A 13,177-nucleotide genomic window follows, 5' to 3' on the forward strand; every position below is an offset into this window, starting at 1 on the left:
AGAGAGCATCAAGATAAAAGGGTCAGCTATTCAGGACTGAGATGAAGAGGAATTTAGAGTCACAGCGTTCATACAGCATGGAAACAGGCCCTTCAGCCCAACTGGTCCAAGCTGACCAAGATGCTCATTTGCCCATGTTTGGCCCATAGCCTTCTAAACCTTCCCTCTCCATGTACCTGTCCAACTGGCTTTTAAAAGTCGTTATTATACCTCCTTCAACCACTTCCTCTGACAGCTCATTCCATATATGTACCACCCTCCGTGTAAAAAATTTGCCCCGCAAGTTCCTATTAAATCACACCCCTCTTATCTTAAACCTATGCCCTCTCATTCTTGATTCCCCAACCATGAGAAAAAGACTGAGTGCATTCCCCCCACCCTATCTATGCCCCTCATGATTTTATACCCCTCTATAAGAACACCTCTCAGTCTCTTATGCCCCAAGGAAAAAAAATCATAGCCTATCCAAACTCTTCCTATAACTCAGGCCCTTGAGTCCTGGCAACATCCTTGTAAATCTTCTCCGCATTCTTTCCAGTTTAATAACATCTTTCCTATAGCAGGCTGACCAATTTCTTCTCTCAGAAGGTTGCACATCTTTAGAATTCTCTGTCCCTAGGGAGCTGTGAATGCTGAGAATATTAAGAATATTCGAAGTTGAGATAGATAAATTTTTGGACAAATGGGGAGTCAAGGATTATGGGGATCAGGAACGAAAATGCAGCTGCAGCTGAGATCAGAGCAGCCGTGACCTTATTGAATGGCAGGGGAGGCTTTTGTTCCTATTTCTTACCTGGTTTTACAAGGTGGCAGATGCTTGTACCTTCTATGCATGTGTGTCTGTTTTCTTCTCCCTAGATGGAGGAGTACCTTACAACCTTCGGCATCTTGTTGGCCAGTCTCCTCCTGCTTTTCTTCCTGCTCCCTATCCTGCTTAAAAGCAACAGTACAGCAGCAATTTTCTGGCACACTGTCCTTGAAGAGAAGATGGCAGAGCTTATAACTGGGACGAGCAGAGAGCACAGAATTTTAGAATATGTGTTGCGAAATGCTGTGCAAGGTGATGCAAAGAGCATAGTGGACAATGTTGACAGATACTGCAGAGAGAAGGAATGGGCAATGAATGTAGGGGATGAGAAAGGTAGGCTTTTTTATCTTCAACAACCTCATGATTACATTGTAGTGGCATTATAGCAATATTGAACACATCATTTTGTTGTGGTTCTTGTTATCTAGATATTTGGCACAGCCCAAACCCCAAAATTACTTAGAGACGCAAAATCAAATTCAGTAATCTCAGACAACTGACCTGTCCTCTTTGTGTCCGAATTGGCCAGTTCTACTGTAAGGTTATCCATTTATAATGTGTTTTCTCTCTCCACAGACACTGCCTGACCTGCTGGACATTTCCAGCATTCTCCTGTTGGTTCTAGGCTTCAGCAACAGCTCTGACCTGCATTCCACGGCTTTTACTCATCCTTTATTGGTTTCTCTTTCTTCTCCCTCTCTCTCTCTCTCACTTCCCTCACTTATCTATTAATCATACTACTCCGTAAACATTCGGATCACCTGGGTAACCCTGGCCTCACCGTATCGGAGATATTCCCTTTGTCCCATCCATTCCTCCCCCTTCCTTTTTGCAAATGATATCTAACTAACTTTGCTTTTGCAGCTTTTGTGGTTTTGATGAAGAGTCTTTGACCTGAAGCTGTTTCTCTCTCCACTGACACAGCTGAGCGTTTCCAGCGTTTTCTGTTTTTTTTAAATTCAGCATAAAGATAACTCTCACGCATTAAATAAAAACAGATAATGCTGAAAACACTCAGCCGGTCAGGCAACATTGGTGGAAAGAGAAACAGGGTTAACATTTCAGGTTATAGACCCTTCTTCAGAACAGAGTTACAAATCTCTTGAACCTGAAATGTTAACCGTGTTTCTCTTTCCATGAGTGCTGCCTGACCTGCTGAGTGTTTCTAGCACTTTCTGCTTTTATTTCAGATTTCCAGCGTCTGCAGTTTTATTGATCTTTATTCACCTACCTATTGCCTTCAACATGGAACTATGCACAAAGGTGTTTCAAAGTGGCATAAAGAAAAAATAAATTCACAATAAATTAACTGCAACATAATATTTCAGAGACCTTAGTTTTTATATTGATTGTGCTCTATCTCCGGATACAACAAAGCCTCCAACATTGAAGCCTCGAGCAAAATCCCAACGAAGACCCATCAAGTAGTTTGGGACATCTGCATTTCTGCGAGAGTCCCAGAATTCTTGATAAGATAGAGGAGGGGATTGAGGACAGGAGGGCAGAACGCAGAGTTACGTATTGAACTGACAGCATTTCTCAGGAAAATCTGAGCCAATGTTGTACGAGGATTCTTAATGATCTGTATGGATGGCTTGCAAAACTAAGTTTTTCATTGTAGCGCAGTATATGTGACAATAATAAACTAATACCAATACCAATTAATGCTACATACTAATTTTTAGAGCACAATGTTTGTGCTCCTTTATATAGGACAGGTCAAAAACAAATGGAGTCCAGAAGGGGTACCAGCATAATCTATAAACTAGTTATTAAAAAAATAAAAATCTCCTTCAGTCAGAGACAAATAAGTTAAAAGAAAACTAATGTAATCTCAGAGGAAAGGGTCTACCTTATCCATAGACGCAATGCACTTTGCCTGGAACAGAAAGCAGTGAACATTTGAATAAGAATTGAAAACGCTGGAAACACACTGAAGGCCGGGCAGCATCTGTAGTTCAAGGCACAGAGCAAATGTTTCAGGTCACAATGGTGCTCGATTCTTAGAGGCCCTTGCCAAAAAGAAAAAAATAAATACTTGGATCATATTGAATCCACTGTTCACAGACAGAAGCACTGAATTGTGATTCCTAGATTTCAACTGCAAATGGGATTTTGATGCAAAGTTCCTTTAACGCTGGACAAAAGAGTTACTTTATTATGTGCCAATATGACCTTTCTTGGTCAAAGTAGTTTTGATTTTCATTGAGCTTCAATAAGCTGCCAGGTCGTTCTGGCTTCACTGATAAGATCTGTGTGGGGTTCACGCCTTAAATAACAAATGACACCCATGATTAATGAACCATATGAGAAGACAATGTACTTCAGCTGAAACGTGGAGCTGAGTACTGCGTTCCTGTCTGTTACCATGGTAGCTATCTACTGGCTAGGCTGAGTCAAGGGACATTGTAGATTACCTGCCAAATTCAATATAAAAGAAACTGATATGATCACAGAATAATTTATCCTTTGATGGTAAAATGCTATAAGAAATTGTTTTCAAGAGAAAGGTAGAAGCATTGATCTAAGCCATTATGCAAGTCCAAGTTTGTAAATAGGATTAAAATTTTCAAATTAAATGTGTTAGTGAACAGGGATTCCAAGTTTTTTTTCATTTAAGTCTATTGTTATTTGTTCCTGCTTTACTGAGGGACACCTTCCAAGCAAAGACTCCTCTTGTTATTTCACAATGGAGTGTGCTCAAGTTTCACAAGAGGGGTTCATAAAGGCAAAACCCCTGGACACACTCCAGTACTGATCTGAGCCACACACACAGGCAAGGTCCTGATCTGTGCACATTCAGCTGGTCTCACTCAAAAGGCTTGCCTGCATTTAGTTTCAACCTTGGTTGGGCAGGAGAGAAAACAAAGCAGTCAGTCAATGTGGAAAAGAAAGTAAACTGCAGATACTGGAATGTAAATCAAAAATAGAACTGCTGTAAGAACTCAGCCAGTCAGGCAGCATCTGGTCTAGTGAAAGATCTTTGACCTGAAACGCTGACTGGTTTCTCTTCTACTTGCTTGACCGGCTGACTTCTTCCAGCATTTCTTTTGTTTTTCTTTGTGAGTCAGTCAAGGTTCCTGCTCAGGAATATCATCCAGTCAGATCTGCTGAAAACTGTACACACTAACTGAAGGGCAGTATCTGATCAATTGTATTGAATAGTTTGTCGAAACTTGTACATGGCCAACTTGGCATGAACCAGTGTCGTATCCCTGCTCAAATCATGATTTTCAGTAAAGACAATGAAAACTCAGGAATGATAATTACAAGAGGGTCACAATAAACTGCAGATGCTGAAACCTGGAGCAAAAAGCAAGACGCTGGAGGAACTCAGCGGGTCAGGCAGCATCTGTGGAGGGAAATGGACAGTCGACGTTTCAGGTCGAGACCCTTCATCTGGACTGAAAGAGTAGAGGGGAGACAGCCAGTATAAAGAGGTGAGAGGGAGGGGTGAGGCGAGAGCTGGCAAGCATTAGGTAGATTCAGGTGAGGAGGCGTTGATGAGCAGATGGAGTCAGGTGGGGGTGGGTAGGGTAGGGATGCGAGAGAGGCTGGGAGGTGACAGCTGGGGGCAACAAAGGGCTGCAGATGACAGAATCTGATAAGAAAGGAAGGTGAAGGGAAACAAATGTGGGGAGGGCAGATGGGAGCAGTGGAGGAGGGGACCCAGTGGGAGGAGTGTGAGTGATGGGCGGATGGAGTGGGTGGGGAAAGAGAAAGAAACTGGGAGATAGTGGGCTGGGATGGGGAGGGGGTTGGAAAGAAGGGTGAGTGGGGTAGATGAGGAGGACAGAGAAAGGGACAGAGGGGGAGAAGTTTACCTGAAATTGGAGCATTCAATGTCCATGCCATTGGGCTGTAGACGACCCAGGTGCAATACGAGGGGCTGATCATCTAGTTTGCGTTTGGCCTCACCCTGGCAGTGGAGGAGGCCAAGAACAGGCAGGTCAGTGTGGGAATGAGGAGGGGAATTGAAATGGCTATAATTACAAATCCACTCCCTATTGTTGACCCAAAGCCCTGCAACACACAATGTTCCTTAAGAGAAAATCTAAATTAACTCCAGGCTGACACCAATCAGCTGTCACTCTTTCAATGGCTAACAATGATTCTTTGCGAGAATTGTGATCAATTCTGTCGTAGCCGCAGATAGAATTCCATAACTGCACAATAACAAAGAGTTTGGTTGGGTGGAGTTGTGGGAAAGATTACATAAAGTCAATTAAAAACGTGATATTATTATAATCCTTTCACCAAAAATGTTTGCACAGACTATCCATCCCTTTCTGTTTAATGATGAGTAACAGTGAACATCCTGCCCTGCCGAAGGAACCAAGAGCTAATCTGAAAAGCTTCATAAGACCTTTATCAAAATGTCACAATTCTTGCAAAGAATTATTGTTAGCCATTGATATTTGGGGATGATGATATAGTGCTTGTATTCTACAACTTGTAAGGCCAAGACTATTGACCCAAAGACATGGGTTCAAACCTTAACAAGCCAGCAGGCAAGTTCAAGTAATTAAGTAGGTTTGGAATAAAAATGGTAACGGTGGCTATGAACTAGATTGTCATAAAAACACCCTGTTAGAAATGCTGTACCCACCTACTTACCTATGATGCTGCTGCTAGCTTGTTTGCCTTGCTGTTCCTGTGCACGTGATAATAAACTCAACATTAATCCTTAACTGCCCTCTGAAATGTGAGCCACTGTTCAGGGGACACGGGTGGAAATGGATTCTAATATTTCTCACAGCTCAGGAGGCCCATTGAATCTATGCCGGCTCCCCTCACGCCCATTCCCCCACATTTCCACCTAACCTGTTCTCTCTTACATGCCCATCAATTCCCTATCGCCCACCTACACTAGGGCCAATCTACAGTAACCAGCTCATCCTCAGGGCGTGGGAGGAAGCCAGAGCACCCAGGGGAAACCCACACGGTCACAGAAAGAATGTGCAAACCCCACACAGTGAGGGACAATAAATGCTAGCCTTGCTCATGTGATCTGCACCCTGTGAACAACTTTAGTAACAGACATTTGTTGCAAGAGGTTCTCTCACCACAGACTATTTGATACCTGCTTGAAGGATGATAACAAGAGTGGGTAACTATGATTGGGAGACCTGTCTCAAGTGCCGGGAGTAAACAGCAACAGAAACTGTTTTGCCCTACTCTCCTGTTTCTGTGTTATAACTGCTATGTGTCTCAATGCAGGTCAAATTTTGGACAGGGTGTTGGAAGAGGCAAACCCTTCGACCGTGCTAGAGCTGGGGACCTACTGTGGTTACTCGGCCCTACGCATGGTCTGTGTGCTTAAACCTGGTGCTCGCCTGCTGACCATTGAGTTCAATCCTGCCAATGCAAGTGTGGCAAAGCAGATCTTCCACTTCGCTGGAGTTGAGGGCAAGGTAAAACTCCACAAGGAGAAATTCAGTCATTCATTCAAACAAAAATCTACTTTTCCACCTTATCTTATGGATTCCCATTAATTTACTGTTGGCCAATTTCGGTGCAAAGTATCAAAAATTTGATATTTCTGAAAAATACTTTAATGGGATCTGAGAGGTAAATATATTTTCATAATGTCTTTCATGATCTCAGGACATCCCAAAGTGCTTCAAAGCCAATTAAAATACTTCCAGTAGTGGGCAGCCACAGTGTAATAGATGGGAATCACTGATCCACACAGAGAAACAGACCTCAGTATTAAGCTGCCACAAGACAGAAGATCTTTTCATGTCTGAAACCGGTTTCATTATTATTGAGAAAGAATGGGTAAAAAGATTTGCCAGGGTTCTAACTCCTTCAAGAAAACCAAGGCGTCCACTGTTGGAAGGAGTGGGTTCACTTGCAACAGTCCCGTGTGGAGTTCAGCCCACATTGGCTTGAATTGTAATGTGAAGAAAAGGTAAGTGATTACTCTGGGGTAGGGTGAACAGCGGAGTGCGCCATTGGTGAATAGAAGCTGCTGTCCATGACCTTACTGTCAGAAGACTATTAATCTGTTCAAATTTATTTCACAATGAAGTGGTATTTCAATGACAGGGCCAACAATGGGAGCCAAGACCCACTTCTTTCCAGCAGCCTACATGCCAATTTACACAGTTTTGTCCAATATTCTACCCAATCTCTTTATTTATCTCCTGCTCCAATGACTTCAGGTGGAACTTCTGGAAGGTGCATCTGAAGACATTATCCCTCAACTTAAGAAGCAGCACAAGGTAGACACGGTGGATTTTGTTTTCCTCGATCACTGGAAGGACCGTTATCAGCCTGACACCCGACTCCTGGAGGTAAGACTTTGGTTTGCAAGGTCTCATAGGAAGTTGCGGAATGAGGGCCATTCAGCCTATATTGTTGATGTCAAGTAAAAGGAGCAATTCAGGAGAGACCCACATCCTGCCCCATGGTACAGAGCCCATTACTTTATTGTTTCAGTGCTTACCTAGATAATTAGAGTCATAGAATAATACAGCACGGAAACAGGCCCTTTGGCCCAACTGGTCCACGCCAACTCTGTTTCCCAGCGAGCTAGTCCCATCTGCCTGTGTTTGGCCCATAGCCCTCTAAACCTCTCCTATCCATGTACTTATCCAGGTGGCTTTTAAATGTTGCTAATATGCCCGCTTCAACCACTATTTCTGGCAGCTCATTCCAAATACGCACCACCCTTTGCATGAAGAAGCTGCCCCTGATGTCCCTTGAATGAAAGGCTTGACAGAAAAGGAGCGTCCTATGCCCTCTTAAATCTATGCCCTCTTGTTTTTAGCACCCCGGGAAAAAGACTACATGCTTTCACCCTGTCTATGCCCCTCATGATCTATCAGGTCACCCCTCAATCTCCTACGTACCAATTCTTAAATGTGATGGGGGGGGGGGGGGGTTTGCCTTCATCACTCTCTCTGACAGTGAACTCCAGTTCCTCCAACACCTTCTGGGTGAAAATATTGTTTCTCAAATTCCCTGTGATTCTTTTATCTATGTCCCTAGTTATGACCTCTCTGCTAAGGAAACAGGGACCACAGGGAACAGCAAATGGTGGGAAGAGAAACAGAGTCAAATTTTCAGGTCAAAGGCCCTTCATCAGAACTGGGAAGGAGACAAAAGAAGCTCGCTAAGCTGCAGGGAGGGTGGGGGCTGGATGTCTCTGATAGGGTAAAACTGGAGTGACCATGGCGATGAGCTGCAAACAAGGTTATCTGGTCAGTGAGTGAATGGGAGCAGTTAGAGAGTGAGAACATAGACAAAAGAATGGAGGAGTTGAGAAATGCAGAGCAGGAGGACATGCCTGGCAGATCGGGCTGGACATGTCATTATATTTAGAACATAAAAGCAAGGATGTACTGCTGAGGCTTTATAAGGTGTTGGTCAGACCACATTTAGAATATTGTGAGCAATGTTGGTTCCTGTATCTAAGGAAGGATATGCTGGCTTGGGAGAGGGTCCAGAGGAGGTTCACAGGAATGATCCCGGGAATGAAAGGCTTGACGGACGAGGACCGTTTGATGCCTCTGGGCCTGTACTCAGTGGAGTTCAGAAGGATGAGGGGGGATCTCATTGAAACCTACCGGATACTGAAAGGCCTGGATAGAGTGGATGTGGAGAGGATGTTTCCATTAGTAGGAGAGTCTAGGATCTGAGGGCACAGCCTCAGAATAAAGAGACGTCCCTTTAAAACTGAGATGAGGAGGAATTTCTTCAGCCAGAGGGTGGCGAATCTGTGGAATTCATTGTTCATGATGTTTGTTGTTTGCAAATTGGCTGATGTATTTCCCACATTCTAACAGTGTCCACACTTCAAAAGTTGCCATTAATTGTGAACTATTATGGGGTAATCTGAAAGGGATGCAAAAGATGCTCTGTTAAACTGTCCTTCTTTAAGAATACAATTTAAATCAGAGTAGAAAGACTTCTACTGCCAACAACCTGAGGTACAGGCTAATTAATAGGAATGGATTTAAATGTAAAATATAGCTCAAGGTTCCATGCTCTACACCCTGTGATTGCAGAAGGAGAAATACTTGGAATCAAAACAGAAAACTCTGAAAACATTCAGTAGGTCAGGCAGCACCTGACAAAGGGTTTTCAACTTGAAGCATTAACTCTGTTTCACTTTCCACAGACACTGCCTGACCTGCTGAGTGTTTCCAGCATTTTCTGTTTTTATTTTTGATTTCCAGTATCAGCAGGTTTTCAAATGAAATGTTTTGGACTTCCCAGCAACTGTGGTGTGTGTGTGTGTGTGTGTGTGTGTGTGTGTGTGTGTGTGTGTGTGTGTGTGTGTGTGTGTGTGTGTGTGTGTGTGTGTGTGTGTGTGTGTGTGTGTGTGTGTGTGTGTTTGTGGTAAAGTCTTCTTGGACAATTTTGAGATCAAAATTCTTCTACAATCTCTTCCCTATCTGTACCTTCCTTTGGACCAGCGACCCCAGCACCCATTCTTCCAGCTGTTGGACTCAGGATCTTGGAACACACTCCCTACATCTTGAACTCTTCCTTTAAAACTTTAAAACTTTCCCCAAGTGAGCTTCTGGTAGGCTGGCCTAATGTTCCTTAAAATAGCTCATTGTTAGCTTTTGTGTGGCAGCACTGCTGTGAGAACCTTCACACAATGTTAAAGCTGCTGTGTGAGTGCAAATAATGTTCTGGGAACCATTGTAACGGGAAGTGGGGATTGGGAATGTAGAGAGATGGATTAGACTGGGGCTGGCACTCCATGTTGAACAAGCCAGATGTATTTTGAGCAACGTACATACATGGGCTAACACTGCTCTCAGACAGTAATCCTCCAAGTCGCTGTTTGTACAATGCTAACAAATAAATTTGTTTCCACAAATAACCACAGCAGGTTATATGCCTAATCCACCTGAGAGAAGCACGTCACACCTATGGAATGAGTTTCTTTTCTAAATCATTAGCTTATAAAACCTGCCTTGCTTGTAACATCTTTCATTAATGGGAATTTGCAAGGGAAATCTATTGTTAACACTTGAATACAACAGAACTAAAAACTGAGCAGAACTAAAAATGTCACAATCACTTTTGCTTAGCATAAACAAAGACCTCACTTACCAGCTGCTGACTTAATTGAAACAGACTGTTCTTTTATTTTTTTTAATAACCAGTTATAATTGGATTTCACCAGGTGAAGCATATAGCTTTTACACAACTTTACCCAGGGTAATTTCTTTTGTGAGATATCAAATACCTTCATTCTTGCTTCTAAGAACCTAACTCAGCTTTAACTGATGAGAAATCCTGTTGGTATAAAAAACAGCTCCTTTAGGATGTGCTTTAATTTTATGAAGTGTCCTAACCTTACATATTCTATCCCTATGCAGACTATTTATGTTAGTGGAATTGGAAATAAAGTGTGAAAAATAGTCATCAGGCCTCTTATTTCCTTCACACTGAAATATTCTGCCTGCCCAGCATCCATCACCCCAGACTTACGAAGGGAGAGCTGCCAATTCCCTAACACAAAGCTTGGTGTGTACCTTCTTCGATGGCCCACATAATGAATTCAAATTTCACACTGCAGCAATAAAGCAGAAAAAAACATACTCCACTAAACGAGATCCCTCAGAAACCACAGAAAGAAGTGCACTATTTTGAACAATGGTCTGAATGATCACTGTAGTTTTGGGGTGTCATCGTTTGCAGGGAAATGTTTTCTGTGTCCTCCCTGAAACCTCATTCCTTGTGCTTTTTAACCACCATTATCCAACTGTCCTGCTACCTTTGAGGATCTATGACAAAAATTTCAAAGTCTCCCCATACCTCTTGGCAACCTCCCATTTACTGCTTATTACTTTGTCTTGTTGCATCTCCCCAAATGGATGACCTCACATTTCTCTCGACTCAATTCCATTTGCTACTTTCCTACCCAACTGACCAAACTAATTACAAATCCCAGCAGTCTAAGGCTTTCCTCCTGTAAGCCAAATAATTTTGAGTCATAGAGCTATACAGCATAGAAACAGGCCCTTCAGACCAACTCATCCATGCCGATCAAGTTGCCTATTTGAGCTGGTCCCATTTGTTTGTGTTTGGCCCATATCCATCTCAACCTTTCCTAACCATGTACCTGTCTAAATGCCTTTCTCACGTTGTCATTGTACTGGCTCTGACGCTTGTTCCATATACCCACCACCCTCTGTGCGGAAAAACTTGCCCCTCAGGTCCCTTCAAAATTTTTCCCCTCTCACCTTAAATCTATGCCTTCTAGTTTTAGACTCCACAACCCCAGGAAAAAGACTGACCATTTACCTTATATCTGCCCCTCAGCCTCCTACGCTGCAGGGAGAAAAGTCCCAGCCTATCCATTCTCTCCTTATAACTCAAGCCCTCCAGTCCCAGCAAATTCCTTCTGAATTTTTTCTGCACCATTTCCAGCTTAATGACATCCATCTTCTAGCTGGACGACCAGAGATCCTAGTGTGGTCTCATCAATGTCTTGTACAGTTTTTCTATCACCTGCAAACTTTGTTATCATGCCTCCGAAGTTTGCCTATATGATTAATATATATTAAAAAAACACGGGGCCGAGTGTTGAGCCTTGTGGAAAGCCACAATTAACAGCCATCCAGACAAAAACCCTTTGTTTCCTGCCACTGACCCAATTTTAATTTTGATTTGAGGAGGTCTCAGAGTCGTAAGTGAGTGTGGGCTGAATGAGGCTTGTGCTACAGTTCCCCAGGGAAATCCGCCTCTCCTGTTCCATGTCAGTTACTTGACTGGAAATTCATGACCTGCAGATTGAGGATCATGGGATGGGCAAAGGCTTGGGACGTGAGGAGGGAGGCAGTGGTCATGGGTACCTGTGGTTGGGAACCACATGTAAAAACATGATGATGTATGTGTGATTAGCACAGTGTGCACTGATTAGAGTAGTAAGCAATGCGTTAATTTAGCATTTAATGTGGCTCAGACTGAAGGAGTTCACTTGAGTCACTTGGAAAATAGGGAAAGTCACTGAACTAGAATGACCTACAATACACAGTGGGGTAAACAGAATCCATCAGTCTGCATTAAATAAAGGGAAGTGCATAAATATTTGAAAAGCAAAATGCAGATGAGTATAAATACAGAGGAGTGAGACTTTGCTCTCACAGCTCTGGTAAGATAAATGGAACTGTTTTGAGCTGTAAAATTCTACAGTGAAATCACCTGCAGTTCCTATCTTGGGGAAATTCAATATTATAATTTTAATAATTTAATATACAATAATATTTCATTATTTTAAAAACCTGTGCCTTGTATTGCCGATATAAAAAAAAGCACAGACACTAAGGTGTGAGAAAAAGGTATAGATTAGACATGATGAGTGCGTCCAGTGTTGTAACTTCATGTGGACAGGGCTATATTAAACAATTTGGATTTATAAAGAATCTGTCAGGACCTCAGGATATCAAAATCAATACCTAACCAGTAAGTACTCACTGCTGTAGTATAGAAAATGTGGCAGTCAATTTGCACACCCCAAGCTCTCACACCTTCAGTGTGCACAGGACCAGACGGTGTCTTAATGAGCTTGATGGAGGAATAAATATTAGCCAAGACATATCTACTGCAGTCAAATTGATTGCCTATACATCAAGGCCAAGCTATTTAGGTGACGCTTCAGAGAGTGTAATTTAAAACCGTTAAAGAATGAATGCCTTCAAGGAAGGATGAGGGAAGAAAACTGATACATCCTTACTCTACACACAACTCCTGCGTAGAATTGGACAAACACCAGTCACCTTTCTACGAATTCTCAGAATGCTTGGGGTTAATTTCTACATTCATAATATAATGCTAGATCTGCTCAATTTTCAACACTGGGTCTGGCAGAGAAGCAAGATCTACAAATAAGCTTTTTTATTTCATCGATCTGAAGTGCTGCAGCTCTCAATGCCAGAATAATACTGCTTCTTAATCAAATTCTCAGCCTTCTGCATTTGTTGACCATTCTTTCCCTTTTCTCTAGGAATGCAGTCTGTTGAGAAAAGGCTCAGTTCTCCTGGCAGACAATGTAATTTCGCCAGGAGCTCCAGAATTTCTGCAGTATGTGCGTAACAACCCTCATTATGAATGCACACACTATGCTTCTCACCTGGAATATACAAAGTTAAAAGATGGAATGGAAAAAGCTGTTTTTAAGGGTTAAATGTGTAAAATCTAAGATTGTAAAAGTGCTCATTGCTTATCGTGTGTTGTTATACCATGCATGTGCACTTGAACAACTCCAGACTGGAGCCCCTCAGGTCATCTAGAACACCGAACATTTGTGCTTAAATAATAAACCTCAGTCCCATTCGTTGGAACCTGTTCAGTTGCTTCTTGAAACCCAACACCTAGTGTGTCCTCTGTTCTCGATCGACA

At 42.6% G+C, this 13,177-nt stretch overlaps 1 protein-coding gene across 1 annotated transcript; it reads left to right on the forward strand.

Moving 5' to 3' along the window:
* Positions 1-858: 858 nt before the first annotated feature.
* On the forward strand, positions 859-12,962 carry LOC127579524 (catechol O-methyltransferase-like). Its single transcript, XM_052032372.1, has 4 exons — positions 859-1,141; positions 6,029-6,222; positions 6,976-7,107; positions 12,783-12,962. Exons 1-4 carry the CDS (start codon positions 859-861, stop codon positions 12,960-12,962), a joined length of 789 nt encoding a protein of 262 aa, XP_051888332.1.
* Positions 12,963-13,177: the final 215 nt, after the last annotated feature.

This window comes from Pristis pectinata, chromosome 17, assembly GCF_009764475.1.
Source record: "Pristis pectinata isolate sPriPec2 chromosome 17, sPriPec2.1.pri, whole genome shotgun sequence".
In the NCBI taxonomy this organism is placed as follows: Eukaryota; Metazoa; Chordata; class Chondrichthyes; order Rhinopristiformes; family Pristidae; genus Pristis; species Pristis pectinata.

What these genes read in the sequence shown, in the direction of transcription:
- LOC127579524 (XM_052032372.1), top strand. Translation starts at nt 859, where the DNA reads ATGGAGGAGTACCTTACAACCTTCGGCATCTTGTTGGCCAGTCTCCTC. An exon ending in TCGCTGGAGTTGAGGGCAAG is followed by an intron (nt 6,223 to 6,975) that starts GTAAAACTCCAC and finishes CAATGACTTCAG; the next exon opens with GTGGAACTTCTGGAAGGTGC. An exon ending in CTGACACCCGACTCCTGGAG is followed by an intron (nt 7,108 to 12,782) that starts GTAAGACTTTGG and finishes CCTTTTCTCTAG; the next exon opens with GAATGCAGTCTGTTGAGAAA.